Raw genomic sequence first — 25,242 nt, 5'->3', positions numbered from 1 at the left:
GGAGCGGAACGGGGACGGCCGGGGCCGCCACACAAAAAATACATTTCCCAGCAGCGCCCGCGGCCGCGCCTGCCGGGAGGAAGCGCGTGCCCCACGGCCAATCCGCGCCCGGCACCGCCCCTCCCGCAGCGCCCGCGAGGGCCAATGGGAGCGCGCGGAGGCGCTGCCGGGAGGCCCCTGAGCCAGGCGGCGGCGGCGGCGGCCTCGGCGTGCGGGGAGCGGAGCGGAGCGGGCGGCGTCCCCGGCCGCGCTCGGCCCCGGCCACGCTGGCGCCCGGGGACCCTCCCGAGATGCCGGTGCGGAGCGAGCGGTGCCGCGCGGGCGGGGCGGCGGGTTCGGCCTCTTCGGCGCCCTCCGGGGCGGCCGCCAGCAGCCTGGTGCCGCCGCCCCCCATCAACACGGCGCAGCCCGGCGTGGCCACTTCGCTGCTCTACAGCGGCGCCAAGTTCCGCGGGCAGCAGCGCAGCAAGGGCAATGCCTACGAGGTGGAGGTCGTCATGCAGGTGAGGGGCCTGCCGGCGGCCGCCTCCCGCCCCGGGCCTGGCGCGGCGGGGCCCCGCTCTCCTCAGGCCGCGGTCGCCGTTCTCGCCTCGCCGGTCCCCTCAGGCCGCGGTCGTCCCACTTAATTCCCTCCCGGCCCCTAAAGCCGCAGTCGTCTGGTTTCCCGTTCCCTCAGGCCCGGTCGCCTTTTCTCTTCCCCCGGTCCCGCGGCTGCCGCCGTTCTCCCTGCCCTCATTCTCTTCAGGCTCCGGTTGCCGCCCTCACGGCTAGGGTCGGTGTCTGCCCGCCCCCGCTTCCCTCAGGCCTCAGCCCTTGTTGTGTGTCTCACCCCCTGAGGTGGGGGAGACCCCTTTCCTTTAGTCCTAGTGCCCCCATTCCCCTCAGCCACGTTGAGGTTGGGCCAGCATGGTGGAGGCCTCAGGGGGACCCTTTCCCTCAGGCCCGGAGTGGCCCGTGGCTCTCCCTGCCCCCCTCTGACCTGGTGGTGCCTCCCTGCGATTCCCCTGGTTCTGTCAAGCCTGGTCATGGCTGTCAGTCCTCAGGGTCTGGGGACATCTCTATCCTCCCGTGTGCTTTCCTTTCCTTCAGGATCAGGGGAAAAAGCCCTGTCCTATTCCCCTCAGGCCCCAGGAGAGACCCCTTTCCCTCTGGCCTGGTGAGGCTCAGGGCCACTTCCTTGCTTCCTTCCATTCAAACACTGAGGAGGGCCGACTGCACTCTGTAGCTTTTCCCCTACACCTCTTTGCCCTATTACCCTTGGGCCTGGCAAGGTTCATAACCCAGCATCCCTCCCTCATTCCCTTCAGGCTCTTGTGTGGCTACTGGCCTCTGTGCCACAGGGCAGAAGGGTAAAAACCCAGCTTAAGAGTGGGTGTTGTCCTGGGAAGTCCCTACCAGTGGGATGACCTGTATTTCAGGCCTGGCTGGATCCGGGTCCCAGTCCCTGGCTGGCAGAGCATGGCTCGGCTGGACCTGGAACCCAGGGTTCCCCATCCCTGGGGTGTTGGAGGTTCCCCCAGGCTGAGCAGGGAACCTGGGGTTTAGCGGGCTGGTTTGTCTGTGGCAGGAATGCAGCCAGACAGCTGTAGTGCCCAGCTGTGCTGGGGAATCAGAATGCTGGCTCGTGTGGCTTTCCCATTCCTCCTTGCAGTCATTGTCACCCTGTGTGCTTTATTTTTAGTCCTAGGCATTGGCACGATTGCTTTGGGCAGAGCTGGCAAGGTGTGAGAGTTATTAGTATGCGGGCAAGCCAGATACCTGATACAGACTTTCCTATAGAGCACCCTACGAGTTGCAGCTTTGTTCCCCGTTTGGTGGCATGGGATCTGGGGAACTGTGCTTGAGCGTGTAGCGAGTGCAGTGCTGAGGCTTGACGCGTGTGCCGGTGTTGTGGAGCAGTGTGAAAGCCCCGGGGTCAGCAGGTGGGGTGGCGTTTGAACCGCACCGTTTGTTTTCACCTACGGTCCTTCCCTTGTCAACAGCACAAGCCTACCTGGTAGGGTGTGCTGTGCTGGGGACATCCTATGGCTGATCAGCTTCACTGCACGCTGCCTTCTCACAGGGGCTGGCTGTGGCTTTGCGTAAAAATGCTGCTGTTTTGCGCCTGTCAGCTGAGAAGAGGTAGCTGCCTGCTCTCCCTGTGCTGAGCACAGAGAAACGTCGGGTTTTTTTGATCACAGGTGGGGAAGGTCCATCTTCTCACGGTTGATGTTTGCACTTTCCCAAATAACTCACTTCTTGCTTTGAAATCAGATCTGGAGATGTTTGGGAAAGGCTTGGAAAATCCCCTGGTTTTAAAGATGCTTGAAACAGGTGCGGCCTCCTGCTTAGTTCCTGCACAGCAGAAGTGGTGAGGTGCAGCACCATAACTCAAAAGGGTGGCATAAAAGCTTTAAATCTGGGAGAAAGGCCTCTTCAAAATGCATGAGACGTTGTCTGGCTTCTCAGCAGGCTTTGGTGGGTGCTGTGCCGCCAGGCCAGGTACTAGGCAGAGAGTACAGGTAGTGTGTTAGAGAGTTGTGGGTCAGGCCTGTTAAATAAACAGGTGGTGAAGCTCAGGGCTGTACTTTCTTCCTCTAGCCTGAATTATTTCCAGTAAATAGATGCTTTTTACTCTTCTCTCACCTGAACACCAGTTTGCTGGTAGCAGTTGACTGGGCAATGTAAGGGCTGGGGGTGTGGGTGATCCTGCCATCAGTCTTCTCACTTGGAGAAAACTGAGTCTGGTTCCTTCTGGGTGGAGGGAGGGGGGGAGTTGCTTCCCATCAGAGACCTCTGGGCAGAGGGTGCTGTCTCAGCCTGATGGAGCTGGAAGCCAGGGGGTGTTGTCAGGCCTCGGAAGTGGAGATTGTCAGAGGTAAACTAAGCACCCATAAATGATCTTTCCGAGTGGCTCCCAGCCATGGGGAAGGGCTGCCAGTGTGAGAGCTAGGCAGTAAGCTGGACAGTCTCTACTGACTGAAGCTGAAATTAGCCTTGGAGGGGTTAGAAACTGCTTTGGATCAATTTGGTGCCTTCATGCCTGTGCTTATGGTTGGATTTTGCGCTCTTTTCTAGCATGTGGATATGGAAAACTCCTATCTCTGTGGATACTTGAAGATTAAAGGCCTTACAGAGGTGAGTGTTAACTGCAAAACAAGAAGAAAAGGTTCTGTGTAAAGGGTTTTCTTTTTCCTGGTGGGGTGGGAGAAGCTGCCACCAGAAATAGGGAGTGGAGGGATTGACCATACAGTAGATTTGACCACTAAATAGTTTAATAGCTTCAGTGTGTTGTTCTTGGCATGCTGAGCAAGTTCAGTGGGCCTCGATGGGAGTCCTGAACAAAGGAAGCTTATCTGGCATCCCTTAAGGTCTGAGCAGTACCGAATCTGACCCTGCAGTCAGCTTTAAGCACTCTGCCAGTGGTGGTGCGTTGCTGAAAGAAAATCAACCAGGACCTCAACAGTCAGATCTTTACATACTTTCCTCTCCATCCACCCTCTGAGATTGCTCGTGGTGTCGGACAGTCGGTGAGAACTGTCTCGCAGGGGTGATGCTTCTTTCGGCTGCAGCACACCACGTGTGTATCATTATGTGGGAGTGCTTGGAGAAGCTTGCTCGCCTCAGCTGAGTCTGGTATTCCCTGCCTGTGTTCTCCTAATTCGGTGCCAATACAAAGCTGAAGAGGAGCACGTTTTCCCTGTGGTTTAATTCAGGCCTTGGGCTTTGTAGGAGTCACGCAGCAACTGCTGGGGAGCTGTGCTGGCTGCAGACGGTCACTTGTGAGCTTCCCTGTAGAGCAGCTCTGAGACGGCTCCTTCTGGTTCCAAAATGAATAAGAGAGGCCGGGAGAGGCTGGCTTAAGAGGGTGGAGGCTGCATGTGCCTGGAGTCAGAGTTTAAGAGTCAGAGTTTAAGAGGTGTGGGGCAGGACGCCAGCCTCGGATTGCCTGGAGCTCTTGCTGCGAGATGCTGCTTTTTTTGCTGAGCACGTGCACCTCTATCTGCGCTTGAGTTTCTGTCTCTAGGTGACAGATCTGACTTCTCATGCGTCTCTCTTCTCTCCTAGGAGTACCCAACCCTCACCACTTTCTTTGAAGGCGAAATAATCAGTAAAAAGCATCCTTTCTTAACACGCAAGTGGGATGCTGATGAAGACGTGGATCGTAAACACTGGGTAAATAAATCTGGGGGGCAGATGTGGGTCTGATGCAGTCCTGGCTGAGCAGCTGGTTCAGAGGTGAGGTACAGCATGTGCCCGTGCAAGAGCTGTCACAAAGGCATGGAAACTTCTCCTTTTTGGGTATTTCCCTCCTTCTCCAGCTGGGATCTTTGCAACTAGAGGTCCCTTCAGCAGGCTGTTGGGAGAGCAGGAGCAATCCCTCTCTCTTGACAGCTGCCCGCCCCACCCCCGCCCTGGGGGTACATGTTCCTTATTTTGAAGGCTTATCACAAAATGGAGTGGAGGAGGGGAGCGGTGCCCTTCGGGCAGGGCAGTTGGTACCCATGTTTCAGCCACCTCTGCTCAGGGTAGGGCACATCAGCCACTGTGCTCTGGATCAGGGCCACAGCGGCCAGCTGAGTGCCTCCCTCCCTGCCTTGATCTTTGCTGGCGTTTGATGTTTATTATATTTCTGTCAAAATATCTTCCTCTGGAAGTGGAGGAGCTTCTCCAGCTGGGCTGGACATGGCTGTGGGTGTCTGGCAATCCTGGGTTCCGCCGTGCTAGTCCCGGGGTGTGCGCTGAGCACTGCTCCAAGGGAAGAGCAGCCCCTTTGGTGCAGAGGTCCTATTCTGTAGTAGTTTTTCCCTCCTAAATAGCAGCTGGCACTAGTGACCTCTACTCCTGGAATAAGCATCCTGGCTTTTTATTTTCATTTTTTGTTTCAGGGGAAGTTCCAGGCTTTTTACCAGTATGCAAAAACATTTAACTCTGATGACTTTGATTATGAGGATCTGAAAAATGGAGACTATGTCTTCATGAGATGGAAGGTAAACTCTGCATGTCTCCTTCTCTGATGAGCTGCTTACAAGTGACTGACAGAGGCTTGTGGTGCCTGAAAGCTTTTTCAGCTACGATGGTGTAATGAAAGATCTCACCCTACCAACCTCATAACCCACCATACGTGCAAATTCCAGTGTGACTCCTGTCTAGCCAGCTAATTGTGTCCTTAAGGGCTGCAGTCGTGGCTGAAAACACAACAAGAAAATCTTGCTTGGTGATGCTCCAGAGGATGAGAATTGGTATCTCCAGTCCCTGTGTGGGGCCTGGGTGATGCAGACTGGCCTGTCTGTACCTCTCTGTTCTTCAGCTAGATTGATTCCTCCCCCTTTCCATGAGCCTTGTGCAGCTGCCAGGGGAGGAAATTGTAGGATCATAGAACGGTTTGTGTCAGAAGAGACTTCTCAAGATCGTCTAGTTCCAACCCCCTACCATGAGCAGGGACACCTTCCACTAGTCCAGGTTGCTCAGAGCCCTGTCCAACGTGGCCTTGAACCCTTCCAGGGAGGGGGCATCTACCACCTCTCTGGGCAACCTGTTCCAGCATTTCACCACCCTCACAGTAAAGGATTTCTTGCTTATATCTAATATAAATCTACACTCCTTTAGTTTAAAACCGTTACCCTTTGTCCTATCAGGCCCTAGTAAGAAACCTCTCTCCATCTTTCTCATAAGCCCCCTGTAAGTATTGAAGGGCTGCACTAAGGTCTCCCTGGAGCCTCCTCTTCATCATCAGGCAGTTCCATTTCCTAATTTTGCGGTTGGCTTCTGGCTTGCAGGGGACAGGCATTGAACTGAAACTGATCTTGAGCACTCTTAAAACTGGTTCTGGCCTCAGTGGTCTGCTTCCCTGGGAGATGCTTACAGGGGCAGGTGGTGAAAGAACGTGGTGCTCTCTGTGGTGGGGGCTGCTGCAAGCGCAGGGAGTGCTCAGTCAGGAATGCCTTTGTGTTAAGGGTTGTTAATACTCAGTTTGGGAGGGCAGATTGGTGATGGGGGGTTTGTATTTGACTGGCTTTTTAAAATATGGTCTGTGTTTTGTGTGCAGGAGCAGTTCCTAGTCCCAGATCACACTATCAAAGACATCAGCGGTGCTTCCTTTGCTGGTTTCTATTACATCTGCTTCCAGAAGTCAGCAGCATCTATAGAGGGCTATTACTACCATAGGAGTTCAGAATGGTAAGGAAGTTTCCTTCCTCCTGTGGACTGAGGGGTGGCTCCTCAAACCAAGCAGTGACTCCTTTTCTTGTCTGCAGCCTTGGGAGTGTCCAGGCAGTGCCTCTCTGGGCTGGGAAGGAGGTTTGGTCTGGCAGCTTCAGGGCAGAAGGGGGGGGATGTGTGTGTGCCATGCTTGGCCAGAGCAGACTCGTGCAGCCTGTTTGTGTGGTATAAAGTGCTGTCTTTTTGCACAATGGGGGATAATCAGGCTTGACAAGGTGAAGCAGGGGAGATACAAGGTCTGGAGATGTGCTGTGGCCCAGCAAAGGAATAGTCTGGTGTGTCAGTGAGGGATGTTGGGAGGCAGACATCAGATGTGGCTCACTGAAAGCATCCCTACTGCCCAAACTCTTGCGGGGTTTGCCTTGGCCCTTCAGAGGATGGCAGAGGGGCCTTCAAGAGAGAGCTCGATGCTTTCTCACATGTAACAACTTGGCTGTTGCTCCCTTCAGGCAGAAATCTTGTAAGGCCAGTGCTTTGTAGTCCAGGGTCCTTGGGGTGTTGCTGTAAGACAAGGGAACAGTCAAAGTTAATTGTTTTGTTTCTTGTTAGAGCCAGCCATCTGACAAGTAGCTGTGGAGAGCTCTCTTCCCTCTGACAGCCTTGGATATTTGTCACACAAGAGAATCTGTAGGGTGGCTGGAACCTCTTGGGGAGGTACCTGGGAGGCTTTCAGACAAATCCCCTCAGGCTAAGCTTTGAAAGACCTGAATGTAATTTGCAGCTGTAGCAAACACTGTTTGAACATGAAAGTCGTTGAACTTCAAAAGGTGTCCAAAAACCCCATTCAGCCCACCTCGAACGCAGCCTGGCTGCAGGCAGCTCCAAGGCACCGCAGTGGAGACAAGGAACGATGCCGAGTCCTCATGGGGTTTTGGCACCAGGGGTAAGTGGGTGTTGGGTGCCTGAACACCTCTGAGACTAAAGGGGAGGAAAGGAGCCAGCCACCAGGGTGTCTGCCCTGTGGCCTGCAAGGAGGAGCCGTTAGCGCTAGGGAAGCTTTGCTGCTCTGTGTAATCCTCTCATCTACCTTTTCCCTCTCTCCCAGGTATCAGTCATTGAATTTAACTCATGTTCCTGAGCACAGCGCTCCTATCTACGAATTCCGATGACAGCTGTCCAGAACTGATACCGCACAGAAGCAAACCGGGCAGGAGAGCATGGCCTGCCAGGAGAACTGTGTCCCTGTCGGAGCACGGGAATGCACGCTTCTCTCCTGCCCCTCGGACTCGCAAGAGAGAGCCTGAATGTTAACCCACCCAGCCCAAGGAGCGTGGCTGTTGGAGCTTGATTCTCCCTCCTGTTGAGTGGCGATTTGATCTTTAATCTGGTTTTAAGCTACCTTTAAATGCACTTTCTTATTGCACAGCTAGTTTCTCTATCACTGAAGTTCTTCCCGGCTCTCCTCTGGAAGCTGTTTCTCAGTAGCTGGAATCAGTGGTCTGTCCTCTGAGTAATAAGAAAATATAAGCTCAGGGCTTATATTTTCATTGTTACAGCCTGATAAGGTTGAAATCGCCAGGACTCAGGTTTGTTGCCCACATTGCCAGCTCTGGTGCTCCCAGAGCCGGGTCCCATGTGTGAGGCTCTGCTTGGCAGAGAGCTGCTCAGCTGCAAGAGTCTGTTGGGGGAGTGTTGGCTGAGACGGATAAGGCTTGAATGAGTCTTTGCTTCGCGCTGGCTAACGAGGTTAGCTGGAGCTGCAGATCTTTCAGGAGCGCTGGCCCTTTGGAGCTGGGAGCTGTTCCAGTGTCTGGATGCGCCACTGGAAATTAATTTGATGTACGGACTTCCAGGCTCTCAGTAAAGTGGATCTGAACTCTGCTTATAGGTGTATATTTGCTCTTTACTTAAGTTAAGGGTAAAAAAAGAAAAAAAAAAAGAAAAAAAAAGACTTTTATTAAAAAATATATATATTTTTATGGTTCCTCTTCCGAAGGACCCTATGGCAAATGCACAAGTACTCGATTACATTTAACTGTTTTCACATTGAAAACCGGGAATGTCTGCGTTAGTTTTTATATACATGTATGTAATCAGCTAGCTGCTTTGGGAAAGTAATTAGAGTGCAAGTGTGGAGCAGGGACAGGGGACAACTCTGGGACTGTTCAGCATTCGTACTCGCTCTTCATGCTTCACCAACACCACTGCTTGATACCTTTTTACAAGGAAAAAAAAAGAAGAAAAAACCCAACAAACCCCCTCCCCCCCAATAGCTCTCCTCTGACTTTGAAATGTTTCAAGTGATATAACTTAAGGCTTGTGTGCCAAAGTGTGTGTGTGTGTATGCGTGTGTGGTTTGTTTTTTTTTTTTTTAAAGACATTTTAAAAATTTGCCTCGGTTGTATATTTAATGTGACAGTCCCACCTGCGGGGCTTTTGTGAGAGTTTAGTTTGCGTTTTTTCTGGCTGTTTTAAAAACGACCCCCTTAAGGCAGGCTTATGTCACATGCTAACCAGGTGGGTGTTGATGGGTTTGCTGCCTGGAAGGGGGAAAACGAAGCCTCCGCGTGCCTAATGCCAAGGTGGTTTGGGTTTTCTTCTTTTTAACTAACTTTCTTCCTTTCAGCTGCATGTCTGGTTTGTGACAGCAGCTGAATTGCTAGTTTAAGCCTTAACAAGAAAGTATTCAGGTCTCGGTGAGCCCGTTTCCTCTATTCCAAGCCGGGGTCTTGTGTGGTCAGAGAAGCGGCTGGACCGGTCTCAGGAGATGATGCGGAATCACCCGCCTCACGCGTGCTGTTCACCGCAGATGAATCCCTTTTCCCCAGCACAAATGGAGAGACACTTCCTTATGGGAGAAGCGGGGAGACCTGGCCCTTCAGCGGGGCGGGAGCCTCCCCTGCGATGAAGGAAGCGTGTGCTGTTGCCTTGACCGTTGCGGGTCGATTTGTAGAGTAGCGCGAAGGCAAGCGGGACAGTGATTTGAGGTGCAAAGGGAGAGCAGCTCCGAGCAGAGCAGTTGGGAAGTGGCTTCCCATTTTATTGTGCTCCTCTTGGAGAAACTCAGCCCCTTTGGTGTTACGGAGAGAGGCTTCCTCACAGGTGGTGCTGTGAGATGTCCAGGTTTTAGAGGCGAAAGCTGGCGGTGCTGCTCTGCTGTGATCAAGTGAGGGAGTGAAGCTTCCTCCTGGGTGCTGTGTGGGCGCGGGGACCCAGCTCCGAGGGCTCTTTACAACCCCCTGGAGCTGTCTGTGTGCAATATTGGTGGCGGCGCCGGTCTCTGTGTGCTCCCCAGGGCTGTCAGTGCCAGTGTGACACTTGAGTTTCAGATGCGGTTTTGTTGAATGAACACTGTGGTCATTGGCAGAAGCTGGGTCAGGAAGGGTCTTGGGGTTGTTTAATACATGTAACTACCCCAAAACCTCAGAAGTTTTTCTTTGAGATTTGCTATGTTGTGAAAAGGGGGGTGGAAGGAGCATCCTGTGCTCTGCCTGTCTCCTTTCCACTGTCCCAAAGGCAATTCCAGCTGAAATCCAAAACTGCCAGGGTGATGCCACCCTGTAGGACGTGTGTGGTGGGTGCAGAGCATGTCATGGAGCCAAGAGGTTTGCAGGGGCTGTCAGTGTTCAGAGCTTCCATCCTATAAAGCCTTCGTTTTGGTTTTCTTTTTCTTTGACTTGTTTGATGAGCTAAGGAGAGACGTTATGTATGTCGCGGTGTGGTGAGAGAGAACTGACCGGAGGAGGATCTTGGGGAGGGCGGAGGTAAGAAATGGGATATTTGGTCTTGGAAGAGGTTGCGATGTCTCTTTTTAACCGCACTGGCTGCAGAGGGGATGTACTTGTGGGCAGATGGAGCAGGGGCTGAGGCGGCGTTTTGCGGCGCGATTGATGTCCAAATTAAAGATGAAATTGTATTTCAGGGGTCTGTGTCCGTGTGTGTTTGTCGACCAAAGCGTTTCTCGGTTCCAGGGGAGAGCTGTGCTTCATCTTCTCCCTCGAGGGTTTCTCCAGGAATCCAACAAGCTGCTGATTGCCTTAAATGCAGGATCCAGCCTTAATTAGAGGAGGAGGAGGGGGCAAGGCCTGGTGTGGGGAGGCGGGGGGGGGCTCCCTCTGAAACCCACCCGCTTCCTTAGCGCTTTCCCTAGAAGCGGCTCCCGTTAGCCCAATTTCCCGGGCCGCTCGCCCTGCCCGCCGGCTCCCCGCTGAGCCCGGGCACCTCACCCGTGGGCACCCCCACCCGTGGGCACCCCCGACCCGTGTCCCGGGCGGGCGGGCGGAACGCGGAGCGCGGGGCGGCGGCCGGAGCGGAGCGGCGGGTGCACAGCACCGCCCGCCGCCGGGGTGCGCCCGGACGCCTGAGGGGGACGGACGGGACGAGCCGGCGGCTCTTCCGGCGTGAGAGGGGCCTGGGGAGCGGGAAGGGCCCGGCCCCCGCCATGGGCATCCTGGAGAAGATCTCCGAGATCGAGAAGGAGATCGCCCGCACGCAGAAGAACAAAGGTGGGGGGCGGGCGGGGCGGAGGTGGCCGGGGGATACCGGAGGGACAGAGCCCTTGGGGGCGTGTGAGGGGGGGCTGGGGGGTTATGGGGGGGCTGGAAGAAGAGGGGACGGGGGGCGAGCGGGGGCTGAGGTGGCTGGGGGACACCGGAGGGACAGAGCCCTTGAGGGGGGGGTGCGGGTGTGTGGGGGGCTAGTGGGTTATGGGGAGGCTGGGAGAGGGTCTGGGGGAAGAGATGGTGGGGGGCGAGCGGGAGCTGAGGTATCTGGGGGATATTGAAGGGACAGAGCCCTTGGAGGGGGGTGCGGGGTGTGTGTGAGGGACTGGTGGGTTATGGGGGGGCTGAGGGAAGAGGTGACTGCACCATGGGGGAGGGGGGCTGTGGGGTGGTTTATGAAGGGGGGGTACAAGAGGCTGGATCAGTGGGGTGAGCAGAGAGGCTGGGGAGGTGTGGGGGGCTGCCCCTCCTGGCAAGTTGCCTTCTTCCCCCGCATCCCAGCCGGGGTGATCCAGAGCCCTGGGAGCACCCCTGGCTCTCCTTGGAGCTCTGTTGAGGACCCCAAGCGCTGCTGGCACGGAGGGGCCCTACCGGGCTGTGTGCTGAGGGGTCCCCGAGCTGGTGGTTGAATGCCTTAACTTAAAGAGGGCACCTCGGAGCAGAGCTCCCCTCGGGCTCTGACAGAACGAGTCCCCAGTACCTTGCTGCTCCAAGAGGCTTTAGGCTGTGGTAAATAATGGAAAGGAAAAATAGTAAAAGCCATAATTTCTTGGGTTTCTTGCCTTTTCCTGTTAAAAAGGGAAGCAACTACCTTCTTTTTTTCCATATCGTTTTCCTAAGAATAAGTCAATAAAGTACTTTAACACACATGAGCTCCAAGTTAAACGTGTCTTTTAACACTTGTCAAGAGCAAGGGGAAAAAAAAAAATCTTGCATCTTTGCAGCACTGACTGTGACTGGGTGTGAGGAGGGGCCTTTGCCCAGGAGCGGCCGTTCCTGCTGTGATCTCTCCCTCCTTAACCGGCTCCCTTCACCCGTTCGTTCCTGCACCTGCTCTCCCTCTGGCTTGTTCCTTTTACTCAGGGATTTTTTGGCTGCTTATTTCCTTCGAGTCTGACTTTCTGTGCAGGATACCAGAAGGTTTGCTGTCAGTGGCCAGTATTTCAAAAGGTCACAGAATGCCCAGGGGGCAGCTTGTGTGCATGGCAGTGCTTAAGATGCTGACCGAGATCCGTAGTGTTTCTTTTTAGGAAGGTTCTTATTGCTAGAAGTGAATTATTGGCAACTTTCTGCCAACCAGTTGTTCCGTTTGTGTTATTCCAGCCACTGAGTATCACCTCGGCCTGCTGAAGGCAAAGCTTGCAAAATACAGAGCTCAGTTGCTAGAACCTTCCAAATCCTCGGCTGCCAAAGGAGAAGGCTTCGATGTGATGAAATCTGGAGATGCCCGGGTGGCGCTGATCGGTTTTCCTTCTGTGGGTAAGGTCAGTGAGTGTCTACGTTAACCACAGGTGTGTTTCCAGGTTTGTGGTTAGCAGTGGCTGTAAGCAGACATGCGTCTTCACTCCGTTTTTCACCTTCTTGCTGTGATTTAACAGAAAGTTAGAGCTAGGGGAATGCTCCTTCGTCTTGTGTGCGGTGCCCTGTGGTAACAGCCCAAAACTTCGTCTCACCCAGCCACAGCACTGCTGAGAAAATAGGTGAGAGTGTGGGATTTACCTTCATTCAGCAGAAGTGCTGGCTTGTCCCATCACTGCTTCAGTCCTTGTGCCTGGAACAGCCACAACACGACTTCTAAAAGCTGAGGAACAATTTAGTGTTGCTTGTTTTGCTGAACGCTTATCGGTCTTTTTATTTGCGTATCTAGTGATGCTGATCTCTTGCGTTTCAGTCCACGTTTTTGAGTTTAATGACCTCAACTGCCAGTGAAGCTGCGTCTTACGAGTTCACCACCCTGACGTGTATCCCAGGAGTCATAGAAGTAAGTAGGATTCTCTTCCCTTCAGCACAGTAGTGGTGGTAAGAAACCCAGACGTGTAAATGTGGGTTTTTGCGCCAGTTACACTCGTGCTACCACTGAGAAGCAGTGATATCCAAAGGTCTCTGCTGACTTCTGCTTTCAACTTTTGGAGGTCTTGGGCGCTTGCGGTATCAGGTCTTCTGCAACCTACAGTGCTGATTTAGCACTTCCCTAGGCTACATAACTCTTCAGGATTGACTGCCTGATGGGGGTTTCATATGCTGCCGTTCGACTGACCAGAGCAGTACGACAATTCTCAACTGAATTTTTTATAGCCGCTATTGGCGCCATTGACCAGATGGCTGGAAACCTTGACAGATTTGTTTTTAATGAAGCTTTAAAAGAGGCAATCTGTACTGTGATCAATTTGGAAGGAAAATAAAACTACTCCTGTCCTTGAGGAGTTTTATTAGTGGTGGCCTAAGCATCCATCAGTAAAGCAAATGATAAAGGCCATCAAACTGAAAAGTGTCCAAGAGTAATGAGAAAATCTGGGTCAGAATTGCAAGTGGAGTTAAATAATGAAAGTAACCGTATTGGTGTTAAAATGAACACAAATATTGTAACGCATCCAAACGCAGCTGTGAGCTGCAGTCAGTCACTGAAGCCATTCCTGAGGACTTCACTGCAACGACAGCTTGAAAGCTGATGCCCCTGCAGATCTGATGGATGAAAGTCACCCGTTATTTCTCGGTACTGTAAGACCTGCAACACGTCTGAATAGTTCTGAGCCACCTCAGTAAGAGGTGGTGACGCTTGCTTGTTACTGTGTTTTCTCATTAGACCAAGAAAGCAAGGATTTTTTTCCTTTCCATTTCACGAGCTCAGGATAACGTGGCTGTTGTGCTGTTTTCCTGGTGCTTTGTCAAACTGCAATCACGCGATGCCTTAGGAGGTCAGGACCTACCGTACCGCGGTATGTGGCGTTGAACCCAGCTTCATAGGAAACACTCGGGAGGTCGCCTCGACAAAAATCAGCTTTGTGCAAACTTGTCCTGCTCTGTCAGGTTCATCCAGTTCCTCTCTCCGCAGGCTTTGGACTCCAGCACATGCTTGGGGCTTTTGAGGCAGCTCAGGTGCCCTGCGCAAGGCTTTCAACTTTCTGTCCTTCTGTTTCCTTTTCAGTACAAAGGAGCCAATATTCAGCTGCTGGATCTGCCTGGAATCATTGAAGGAGCGGCACAAGGTTGGCTGATCTCCGTGTTCGTGTAAAGTAGGGATTTGCCCTCAATAGCGTACCTGGGTGTCTCAAACATTAGCAGGTTTCCTGGGCCAATAGTTCTCGCATTGGCTTTCCAGATTTTAGAGTCCCTGATCTTATGTGAGGCACGATTCTTATCCCTGAGCCCACGTAAGGTTCTATATGTAGCAGAAAGATGCTTTTCTGGAGGTGGGAGCCAAAGCAAGCCAGTCACTTCTCACCTTCTTGCGTGAGTGTTATCTTGCTCATCTGTTTTCTGGTACAGAGGAAATCTAAAGAAAGATGCTAGAGAGGCGGAGGGGGAAATTACAGCTAAACAGTAACCTCTTTTGACTAATTCCCTGAGTTCCTGCCAGTCCTCCCATGACTTCTGATTCTGGGAAGAGATGTTGGCTTTGTCCCTCTGCTTCGTCATTGTCCTGATTGGCTAGCTGTGTCGGAAAATCCCTTATAAAGCTTAGGAAATTCATGTCAGAACATGCCTTAGGAAACTGGAAAATCTCCTAAAGATCTCCTTGGAGGAGCATGACCTGGTTAATAAGGTCTCTTTCTTTTTTGACCAGAAAGTACCTAACACAGGGCCCACATCCCTGTTCTGGGTAGGCTGGCTCTGCTGCCTGGAGCTGCTACCATTGCATGTGTCTGGGGGTGTCTGTCCCCCTGGCAGAGATGTCATTTCCAGCCATACTTGGATAGCTTTACACTAGCTTCATGTTAGATTTACACTAGCTCACAGAGCCTGTGGTGGAGCAGCAGCAGCGAAGAGTATTTGTTAGGGCTTGTGCTGGCCATAAGACAGCATGGATGGACCAGATAAGCTCACTTCAGGCCCCCCAGCAGCTGACTGCAGCCAGTACAACACTGCAGGATCTTTTTCCTTGCTTCCCAGCAGCTGTGCAGGGCAGGAGGCCCTGTCTGTCACAGAACCCATAGCTGGTTTCTCTTGTTGATGTACAGCCATCTCCTCTCTTCTCAGGGAAGGGCAGAGGTCGGCAGGTGATAGCTGTGGCCAGGACAGCAGATGTCGTTATTATGATGCTGGATGCCACGAAGGGTGAAGTCCAGAGGTGAGTGTGGGCTGGTGGGCCAGGTTCAGGGGTTCCCACACCCCAGAAAACATGCCAGCTTCCTGAAATGTTGTGTCCCGTGCATGTTGTGTCCCTGGTCCTTGAGTATGAGATGGAGGTTGTACTCCATCAGAAGTGTGCTAGCTAACTGGCTTGGGCTTCTGGGCTGAAGAATCATCCCCCCAGGATGGCTGTCCAGAGACAGGGATGTCAGCCTAGACTTCCACCACAGACTGTCCCGCATTAGCTGTGGGTTTTAGGTCATAGTGAAAGCTTACGGCAAAGTTGTATCAATGTGGTGGTCAAAAAGGAAGAGTATGGGGGTCGGCTGACTGTGCTTGGTCTCACAGGCACTAATGTGCAGTGTCCCTGCAGGGCCTTGCTGGAGAAAGAACTGGAATCTGTAGGAATCCGGCTGAACAAAAGCAAACCAAATATCTACTTCAAGGTGAGGTTTCCTGGGCTGCCTCCTCAAAGCTGAGGTCACTGTGTGCTGCCTCTCATGTTGGCCAGACTGAAGAGGGGGTTGTGGATCTTGCAGACTGCTCTTAAGTTGCTTTATTACCTCCCTGCAGCCGAAGAAGGGTGGAGGTATCTCCTTCAACTCAACTGTCACGTTGACTCAGTGCTCCGAGAAGTTGGTGCAGCTCATCCTCCACGAATATAGTATCCTTTCCTAAAATGGGAGACCCTTAAGCTGTCAGCATCTCGTGATCAAGTGGTACCCGCTGTGGGACAGCCTTGCTCTGATGCTTGCTGAGTTGACAACGGGCTTTTGCAATCAAGCTCAGCCCGCTGGCTCCCAGCAGTATGTAAACATGTTGGGATTTGGGCCTTGACAATGTTCACCTCAGAAATCTTCAATGCTGAGGTCCTCTTCAGAGAGGATTGTTCCCCTGATGAGTTCATTGACGTGATTGTAGGCAACAGGGTCTACATGCCGTGCCTCTACGTGAGTATCTCGGCGGCAGCCTGCCTTCCGCTGTGCCAAGCATCTCTGTTCTGTGCTGAAGGAAACTCTGGGTCTCCCTGGTTCCTTCAGCAGTCACGGTTTGGGGTTTAAGAGGTGGAAAGCAGAGCTCAACAGGGAACTTTTTACAAGCGTTCCGTGCGCGGCTGTACTCTGTGCGAGTTCCCTGTGCCCTCTTGTGGCTGCCTGCCGTGGAGCAGCTCGCGCTGCCTGTGCTGGGCCCCTGGGGTTTGGGATTCCTGCGGTGCGAGCTCTGCGCTTGGCTTCTCACTGCTGGGCTGTCCCGTGGCCCAGAGGTCACTTAACAGCTCCATCTGAGAGCGACTGGCTCTGTAGTGAACTTGAAAAGGCTCAAACTTACATTTCAGCTTCTGAATTTTAACAGTTTATTTTACTAAGACCCTTGGCTTGTCCTCTGCCCGACACTTTGTTTCAGATGCTGGAACTCTCTTGTTACATCTGCATGTCTTGCTAGCGTTGCTGAATTGACTTCCTAAAGGGTGTGTTCTTCCTCTGACTTAGGTTTATAACAAGATTGACCAGATATCTATGGAGGAAGTGGATCGCCTTGCTCGGAGACCCCACAGTGTTGTCATCAGGTAGGAACTGCCTGATCTGTCGGCCCAGATGGTGTGGTGGTTCATTTCACACCTCTTGCTCCACCTTGTCCCAAGAAGGGGCTTCTCCCAGGGCTGCCTGCAGCTGTTGGGGTAAGAAGCATTGCTGCTGGGCAGCTTTTTCCAGGCCTCAGGATGTTCCTGGTGTTTTGCAGTTGTGGCATGAAACTGAACCTGGATTACTTGCTGGAGAAGCTCTGGGAATACCTGGCACTTACCTGCATCTACACCAAGAAACGAGGACGTAAGTGACCATTAGCTGAACGTGATCTTTGAAAGGCACAAAGGGCTGCTCATCAAAGGCAGAGAGGTTGCCAGCAGGCTCGGGTGCCTGGCTGTCAGCGATCTCCTGTGTCTTCAAAATGCTGCAATTATGCTCTCCCTAACTAGCTTTCAGTTCTTGAGAAATACTTTCTGTTCCATCTGATCCAGCCATGCGTGTACCCCACCATGGCCCTTTTACTCTCTCTGCGCTAGAAGAGCTGAATTTTCATAAGACTTCCCATGATGATATAAGGAAATAGCGTGCAAGTTCACAGCTTTCTTCCTTATTATGCACACTCTGATGAATTGTTCAGCCCATCGCTACCCAGAAGATGTCTCCTGTTCCTGCTGTGGGAGGTTTGGTGATTCCCATGCCAGGCTCCTGAGGCTCAGGAGTGCCTTTGATCCACTTTTTGCTTTATAATTCCCTTGCAGCTTCTCCCAGTGATGAAGGCACATCTATAACTTGATCAGCTATGACTCTGAACTTGGGTGGATGTGAGGAGATTAAGGAACTTTCTATGAGCTTATTAAGCTATGAAATCTTTGGGATTTTACAGAAAACTGCAGAGTAGTTTGGTTTTACTTGTGCAGGTGTGTTTTGACTAGGGCAGTTCTGTTTCTCATAAGTCAAGTATTTAGAATGGAGTTGGAGCAGGTGGGTTGTGAGGAAGCTCTTGACTGTGTGGCATGGGTAACTGTACCTGTGGGTACTGGCGTGCCTACAGAACTGATTTGATGCTTTCAAGTGCCCAGATACACTTGCCAGCTCCCAGACAGAGCAGGTAACGGGAGGAGGAACCTGGGAGTAGTAAGCACAAGGCAGTGTGAGATGGTGTCAGCACATTGGAACACACTTGATGGAAATCAAATGCGTTTTTTCCCTCCTGCTTCTCTACAGAGAGACCAGACTTTACAGATGCCATTATTCTACGGAAAGGGGCCTCTGTGGAGCATGTGGTAAGTTCTCTGCATCTTTTATGTTTCCTTGTCTGTGGAAGGCAGGTTCCTCTTGGAGCCTGCTGTGATTTGTGCTTTGTAAAGCTTGGGACATGTCAGTGTTTAGTTGGGCTTCTCTTTTTGTTATCTTTACTGACGCTGCCTGCCTCAGGTTGATTTCCTAGCTGCTGTGAAAGGTTAAAAAAAATTACTTAATGCAGTCCAGTGAAAAGGCACATGGAACCAAGATGGAATGGGGCTTTATGTGGACTGGCGATTCCCATGTGTGTGTTCTCTGTTCTTTCAAGTGCTGTTAACTGGCTCCTAAAGTCACTGTTGTAATTTCTGACATAGGCCTGAGTTGTTTCTAGTTCCTGGGTGTGGAGCAAGTTGTTTGCGAAGTGGTGTCATTGAACTGCCTCCCCCACTGTCTGTCTGTTTTGCAGTGCCATCGAATTCACAGATCCTTAGCCAGCCAGTTCAAATATGCCTTGGTGTGGGTAAGTTTTTAACAGCAGATGAAATCCTTGTCCTTGGGTGTCTCTGACTGGTCTTCTAACCCTTCTCCCACTTTGGCTTTAAAGGGGACAAGCACAAAATACAGCCCTCAAAGAGTGGGCTTAACCCATATGATGGAGCATGAAGATGTCATTCAGATCGTAAAGAAGTAACCCTCTTTGGTGCCTGGCCTTGTCTTGAATCACTAGGATTGGAACTGACCACATAAAAGCAAAACAAAACAAAACAACAAAAAGAAAAAAAAAAAAAAGGAAAAAGAAAAAGGGAGACGTGTTCCGCAGCCAAGAAAGCAAGAAAGCTTCTGTGAAGCTCCTTGTCTTGGAGAAAGGCAGAAAATGAGGCTACTGTACTTTCAGGTGGGGATGGGGAAGGTGGGTTTTCATCTTGCAGCATTTCAGGTGAAGTAATGTTTCTTAAAGATAAGAAAGGAGCCAGTTCTTCCAGGACACAGTTCCCACAGCCAGCAATGTCCTGCCCCTAGTAGGGTTTGCACATGGATCCATGTGTCGACCTACCAGTGGGGAGTTTATGGGTTTGTGTGAATGAATCTGGCCCTGTGCTTTGGGACAGGGAAGCCAGTGCTGAGAAAACATTGCTGATGCTTTGCTGCTTATCCATTCACTTAATTTAAGCACTGATGTGAAGCAGAAACAAAGTTCTTCCTCCCCTGATTATTGGACATGTTGTCTCCGCAGCTTTCACTGTTGGAGACTTGAGTCTCTGCGTCTGAGACAACCCGCAGTGAATTTGTAACGGTCCCACCTCAATTAACACTAGAATGTGGCACTCTGTGCCTCTCCTTAGCTCTGCAGTCCGGTTTGTAGGACATCCTGGTCCAACTGGTACTGAGAGAGATGAGAAATGAAACCTTGTTAACGAATTATGAACCTGACCAAACTGCAGCAGGATACGATCAAAGAGCCGGAATCGGCAGTGAGGACTCACTTCTGGCATGTCACTCGTCCGAGGAGTGTCCTGGGAGTTTCTTCCTTTGCTCTTGTCCTGCCCGTTAGTCCCCAGGAGTATTGCTGGGGATCTCCTTCTTTCTCAATCATGCTCCTAAATTCCAGTAACAGCTCTTTGAGCTCAAAGTACCATCCCACGCCGCGGGTTTTACCCCAGCCCTGTTAAACATTGTTGCTTGTCTGGATATTTTTCATCAGAAATCTGGGATTTTTCTAATTATGCTTTTTCATTGAGTATTGATGCTAAACAATTCAGAGTGCCTGACAGAGAACAGCTCTTTCCTTCTGGGATCAAGAGTTGCCAATAGCTTTTATTTTCTTTCATTGAAAAAGGCTTCGGTCTGATGTGGATTCTTAACTGTGAAGACAGGTCTGATAGCAAACTTGTCTGAGCAGGGCTCCTTCCCTCTCCTTTGTGCTCCTCCCCACCCCTCACAAACTGATCGAGCAGAAATGGAAGGATTATTTTATTTGAGAAAATAAAAGTTGCTATTTCATGTGAGCTCTGGGTGCCTGCCTGCAGTGGGTAGACAGTTTGGTTTGTTTTCTAACTGTCTTTTACCTACGACCACCTGAGGAATCCTGGATGCTGTTGCAGGAGGTTGTAGCGGGGGAATAGATTGTGAAGCGGCTGCAAGAGGGCTTTGAGGATGGAGGGGACTTGATGAGGTGTGATGGGAGATAAATAGATATTATACACAATACGCAGGCTAAGAAGGTGACTTTGAACTCTGTAAGTTCCCTTCCCTGTCCCTGGCTTTGTTCACAGCAGGAATGCAGAGCAAATCCTGACCGCAGTGGCAGCTAACGGCGAATGAGCTCCAAATTAGCCGCATTATGCCTGAGCTGGCTGCAGAAAGCAGGCGCTTCTCTGTGTGAATTGGGTGGGATGCCGTTCCAGAACATTAATTTGCCCTTTAAATTTCCTGTGAAGGTTGCGCAGTCAGAGCTGCCTGCACAAAGAGTTCCTTTGGTTTCATTGTGTCCCTGAGTTTTTTGACTTTTTCACTCCAAACCCAGGAGCCTGCCAAGCCCCGGCACGTGGCCGGGCCGCCAGAGCTGCTGACTGGGCTTCATCCTTCAGCCAGGTAGTGTGTGGAGCTGGGGAAGTAGTTGGTGCTTGCTGAAATGCACAGTATTACCTGCTAAAACACATCCTTGGTTGGTTGTGCCTACCTCTCAGTCTGTTTGGGTTTCAAATTGACTAGTCTAGTGTGCCATCGTTAAAAAGCCCGCTGTCTAATTAGCCTTACTCTTCATTTAGGAAATTGGTCATTTTATCCCGTTCAGAATGAACGGAGACATGATTAAATTTGGAATGGGGATGAAGTAAAAATAGTTAAGCCAGAAGAAGCTGACTTCTTTTTTTAGTGAGAGTAGCTTTTTCGCAGGCAGGTTTATAGCTGTATTTGAAAATGCGTGCGTTTAATTGCAGTGTTCATTCTTCCAGACGGCTTCCCTAATTGTTCTGCACTAACGTTAAAAGCTGCAAACATTGCGGTTCAGTGCAGGAGCAGGTTTGCCTGAGGATCTTTCCCATTCCTGAGAAAGCAAGGTCCTAAGAGCAGGGGGGAAATCTGCTGCAGCATTAGGATTGTGCCGGAGCCTCCTGAGGTTTATGGAATCAGCCAAGACCCCTCGTTGGCTCCGCGGGGGAGCTTGGGAAGGGAGATGTGCTCAGAACCTCCTTGCTGAGCCTGTTTGGAGAAAAGCTTTCTTCTGTTCGGGAGAATGGGGGGCGGTTGCAGGCAGGAGCTGTGGGTTTGCCCCCCTTGCAGAGCAGCATGCTGTGCACGAGGGAAGGCTGGATGCTGCTCGGAGAAAGCCGCCCTCCGCAGCCGGGCTGGCGGTTCGCTCCTCCGCGCCACGGCCCCCTGCTATTCCTCTGCTCTCTCAGCCGACTCTGGTGTCATTAGCTCCGTGCCCCGCTCCCGGAGGGCTGCACGGATCCTGCCCTGCCCCTGGGCCCCGCTTTGCTCGCCGAGCGCGGCCGTGCATCACTGCTGAGCCGCGCTCCAGGTGTGAGGCGGGGTGGATCGGCTTCGATCCAGTCCATCAGCCACCCTCCATCTAGTCCTGGAAACAGCGACGGCCTGAGGCGTGCTCTGTTTAAAATGCCTGTTCCAGGCAATCAAGCAGGTTTGATTGGCTGAACACTCCTTTTATAATTTAATTTAGTCAGGAATCGTTTGCAAGGTAATAAAAAGAGACTCTGACTCCAAATACATTCATTTAATTCAATGAGAGACAGTTACTGCGGCGGGCTCGCCTCAGCCAGCTTCCCTCACCCCATCACGCTGACATCTTAAAGTGCTGCTCAGGGCTGTATATAAGAGTCACGATCCGCAGTGACAGCTTAATTGTTTCAAATGCTGACAAGGGTCACCCCAGCCAGCCATCGTGCATTGTGTGGGGCTGGCTCGGGAGGCTGCGGAGAGGAGGATTTATGGCTGGCAAATAGTTTTGAATTCCTCTGGTTACGCCTGCTAAATGATGAACCTGCCCCTCGGGGATTGGGGCTATTGATTGTAATTTGCAGTTAAGCCCTCGCTTTCTGAGGAATCAGCATAATAAATACCCACCGCATTACGGCAGGGACGTGTCTGCGTGGAGGAGAAGGGAGCGGAGGTTCTCCCGGCTCGGGCGGTGCAGCAGGATGCTCTCCCTGCCTCTGGGTTTGGGGGAACCCCTGGGAAATGATCCCCAGTTTGGTGTGCTGGAGGAATCCAGTGCTGGAGGAGGAGGAGGGGGGGGATGAAGCTTTTCTGAGGCTTTTTGGCCTGCGGATCTTGGATGCTGTGGGAAGGTGGGTGGGAACGCCCAGCTGGGCCCAAGGAGAGGGCGGTTGGTGGTGTTGGGGTGGGGGTTGTCCAGATCCCTTTTCTGTGCCCGGCCTCAGGAGCTGGTTGCTCTACTTGCCGAGGGGTGTGAGGGCGTTTGTGTGTGAGTCCACCCCCATGTGATTCCTCTTAAATTTGCATCGCTTTGGGGGCGGGAATGTGTCGGGGCCACTCACCGGCTGGTCACATCTGGGGTTTGTGACACTGAGATCTGCATCCCGGGAGGAAAAGGGGCTGTGGGGACTGTCCAGCCGCGTCTCTGGGGGAGAAGGGATGGGGACCACGGGGTGAGGGGAGGAGGGCCAGAGCTGGCTGCCCCTCCAGCCGCTCCCTCCCTGACGCTCCCCAAGCTCTGCGGAAGGGAAGATTAGCTCCCGTCCCTCCGCTCATGAGTGGAGATGAGAATAATAGCAGTCATCAAATATGCATTGGAGAGCAGCAGCCTGCAGCTGCCGTACAGCAAATATGGTCCTGCGGCTGCCGGGGGAGTGACGGGCCTCGGCGGGGAGAGAGGCCAAGAGCCGGGGGCTGCAGGCAGCGCTGAGCCGGCCCGGTGCCATGCGGGCGAGCTAGGCTACCCCAGGTGAGTGGCTGTGAGTCCCCCAGCCGGGGACGTGTCCCTTGGGCTTGTGGAGGCCACAATGGGAAGGACCAGGGTGGGAACTTGAGGTGTGATGTTGGTTCTTACGCAAACGCTGTGATGTGGGGCTCGGCTCCTCCAGGTCAGGGTGTACGGTGTCCTCTCGTCTCTGATTGTCCCTGTCTGCTCGCTGCCTTTATCCCCCCTCATCCTACCTCCCCCATGGTCCCAGCGTTCCCACTGCCTTCCAGAGCAGAACTTCCTTCCTACCACCCCTTCCCCAAATCCCTTTTACCTCAGGGCTGTTTTACCCCAGGAAAGCTTCCTGGCACCCCAGCCAAACTGGGGGTTCCCTGGGCTGGGCTCCGGGGCTGAGGTGCTGGTGCAGGGCTGTGACCTGGCTCCAAGGCCACCAGCCAGTGTTCCTGGCTACCTGCCAGCTCTAAGCTCAGGCCATGTGGTGCCCAGCTGATCCCTGCTTCCAGCGTCTGCCCCGGCCTCTCTCCTTCCCATAACACCTCCCTCACGGGCAGCTCGTGGTGTCAGGCAGCAGCTGGCAGGGAGGGGCGTGGGGCGCATCGCCTGGGAGATGCTGGGTCCTGGGCCTCGGTTCAGAGGGATGAACTGGAGAGGTTGAAAATTAAGGTGGTTTAGGGGTGCTCAGGGGGGCAAGGAGACACTTGGAGGGCCGTGCTACTGCCCCACCAACCATTCCTAGAAGGCTCCAGCCTATTTCCATGCTCCTGGTAGCCCTGCGGCTCGTGGCTGGAGCAGCGAGAGCTGGGGCAGGGCTACCTGTTGGCAAGTGGATGCACAATGACACCGAACCGATGACGGGGAAGGGGATGCGAGGAGAGCTGTCACAGCCGGGAGGTGCCTGGTCAGCCGGGCTGGCTCCAGGGGGCTGGGGGGTGCAGAGCTCCCGCGAGGCCACAGCTGTGGCGGGGATGGCATGGCACGTTGCGGTGGCACGGAGCCGTGGCACGGAGCCCTGCTCCGGCTGTAACTGGAAACAGGTTGTAAGTGGACCTGGGGCTGGCTGGTGACCGCAGACCTGCCTGGAGATGGCAGAGCTGCCGCCCCAGGAGCTCTGCCCCGCCGATGCCGCGGGCCCAAAGGTACGGTCCTGGGCAGCCACGCGTCGCGCCGGGCTGGGGTGGGTGAAGCAGAATCACGGTGGCCAAATTCTCCCTCTTCTGCACCCTGGCATGGCCCAGGGCTGCGGCGGTGGGACAGGGGCTGCGCTGGGCCGTGACTGTGGAGTGAGGTGGCTTTTCCTGGCTCAGCCACGTGGCTGGAGCCATTCAGAGGTGACAGGGTCAGAGGATGCTCTGAGCATCTTCTCCCAGAGCCCTGGTCCCCATCACCATCCCAGGGAACCCCCTGCTGCCACGTTTTGCACCCAGGGTCCCTCTCCTGTCCTTTTGCTGATGCAAACCCTGGAAAAACAGCCTCCAAGTGTGGGTGTCCCACGATTTGGGGTTCATAGCTCTTCCCTCTCCACCCCACAGCATGTACCACCATCCCGCTGCACCTGGGCACGAGTGCCCCTTCCTCAGCTCTGCCCTGCCAAGGGCAGGTGATTGCTGTGCCTGTGGATGAAGAACCCGGGGAAGTGTTGGGGGGTTCCGTATAGGGGCTGGAGCCGTAGAAGGCAGCCCCTGCGTGGGATGGGTCGAGGCCAGGCTGCCTGCTCTCTCCTGTTCTCCCTTCCTCCATGTTTTCTCTTGGAGAATCCTTATCACAGGCAGGCACCAGCGGCACAGCAACGCCATGGGGAGCTGTGCCAGTGCCGGAGGGCATGGAGAGCACCCCAGTCCCTCCCCTGCCCTGCTGAGGGTGGTGGGGACAGAGATAGGGATCACCAAGGGCAGTGGGATAGTGGGACTTGCAGCAGCTTCTCACCAGCCAGGTACCCCGTGGCTTACTGCCAACAGATGAGGGAGGGACCGTGACCGTGACCATGGTGGTTCCCCACCACATCGTGGTGCCCAGGTGTCGCTCCGTGTACCCATGCCAGGAGGAGGGATGGGGCAGGGGTGTGCGCCAGGCGCCTGGGATGGCCCCGTACGGCGCGGTGGCTATGGTGGAGCTGTGCTGTGCTGGGGCTCCTGTGTGGCAATGTTCAGGCGCTGCTGATGCTCATTCCTACTTGATTCCATGCTCATGTCACCCCATAGACCCTCTCCCAATACTTGCTGGGTGCCCCAGCTCCTGCTCCGTCCCTCTGCTCTTCCTCCAGCTCTGGGGCAGCCTCCCTCTGTGCTGACCCCACTGGGGCATTTCTGGCTCAGAAATTAATGCAGGCAGGAGGCTGAAGCTGTCAGATTGTGGCTGATACCTCCTCTGCGGCAAACGAGTCAGGGAGGGATGGGGCCATGAGGAGTCAGCCACAGGGTTCTCCTGGGCCTGGACCAAACTAGACCAGAAACTGCTGCTGTTTTTTGGGTCCCCCCAGCTGCTGCACAGCTGGATGCCTGCTGTTGCTGGATCTCCCCAAATGCCCCCTGGAAAGGGGTGGAGTGGGTTCTACCCCTGCCCGCAGGTGATCTGTGCAGGGCAGCAAGTTCCCACCGCTGCTGCTTAAACTTTTATGAAGCCACAGCCGGAGGAATCC

The 25,242-nt window shown here is 53.3% G+C and overlaps 2 protein-coding genes across 2 annotated transcripts; both read left to right on the top strand.

Annotated features, from left to right (window-relative positions):
* The first annotated feature begins 181 nt into the window (after window positions 1-181).
* Window positions 182-8,022, top strand: GID4 (GID complex subunit 4 homolog). The gene is made up of 6 exons (XM_074919601.1): window positions 182-503; window positions 3,058-3,117; window positions 4,048-4,155; window positions 4,869-4,970; window positions 6,029-6,159; window positions 7,247-8,022. The coding sequence occupies exons 1-6, from the start codon at window positions 291-293 to the stop codon at window positions 7,308-7,310; spliced, it is 678 nt and encodes a 225-aa protein (XP_074775702.1). The 5' UTR covers window positions 182-290; the 3' UTR covers window positions 7,311-8,022.
* A 2,510-nt stretch (window positions 8,023-10,532) lies between these two features.
* DRG2 (developmentally regulated GTP binding protein 2) lies at window positions 10,533-19,707 on the top strand. Its single transcript, XM_074919506.1, has 13 exons — window positions 10,533-10,646; window positions 11,967-12,127; window positions 12,535-12,624; window positions 13,789-13,849; window positions 14,841-14,931; window positions 15,307-15,379; window positions 15,507-15,597; window positions 15,786-15,883; window positions 16,424-16,500; window positions 16,674-16,762; window positions 17,684-17,742; window positions 18,168-18,221; window positions 18,306-19,707. The coding sequence occupies exons 1-13, from the start codon at window positions 10,583-10,585 to the stop codon at window positions 18,390-18,392; spliced, it is 1,095 nt and encodes a 364-aa protein (XP_074775607.1). The 5' UTR covers window positions 10,533-10,582; the 3' UTR covers window positions 18,393-19,707.
* The last annotated feature ends 5,535 nt before the right edge of the window (window positions 19,708-25,242 follow it).

This window comes from Athene noctua, chromosome 15, assembly GCF_965140245.1.
Source record: "Athene noctua chromosome 15, bAthNoc1.hap1.1, whole genome shotgun sequence".
Taxonomy (NCBI): Eukaryota; Metazoa; Chordata; class Aves; order Strigiformes; family Strigidae; genus Athene; species Athene noctua.
The sequence above is the reverse complement of the archived record's forward strand: the minus strand, read 5'-3'. Positions and strand labels throughout refer to the sequence as shown.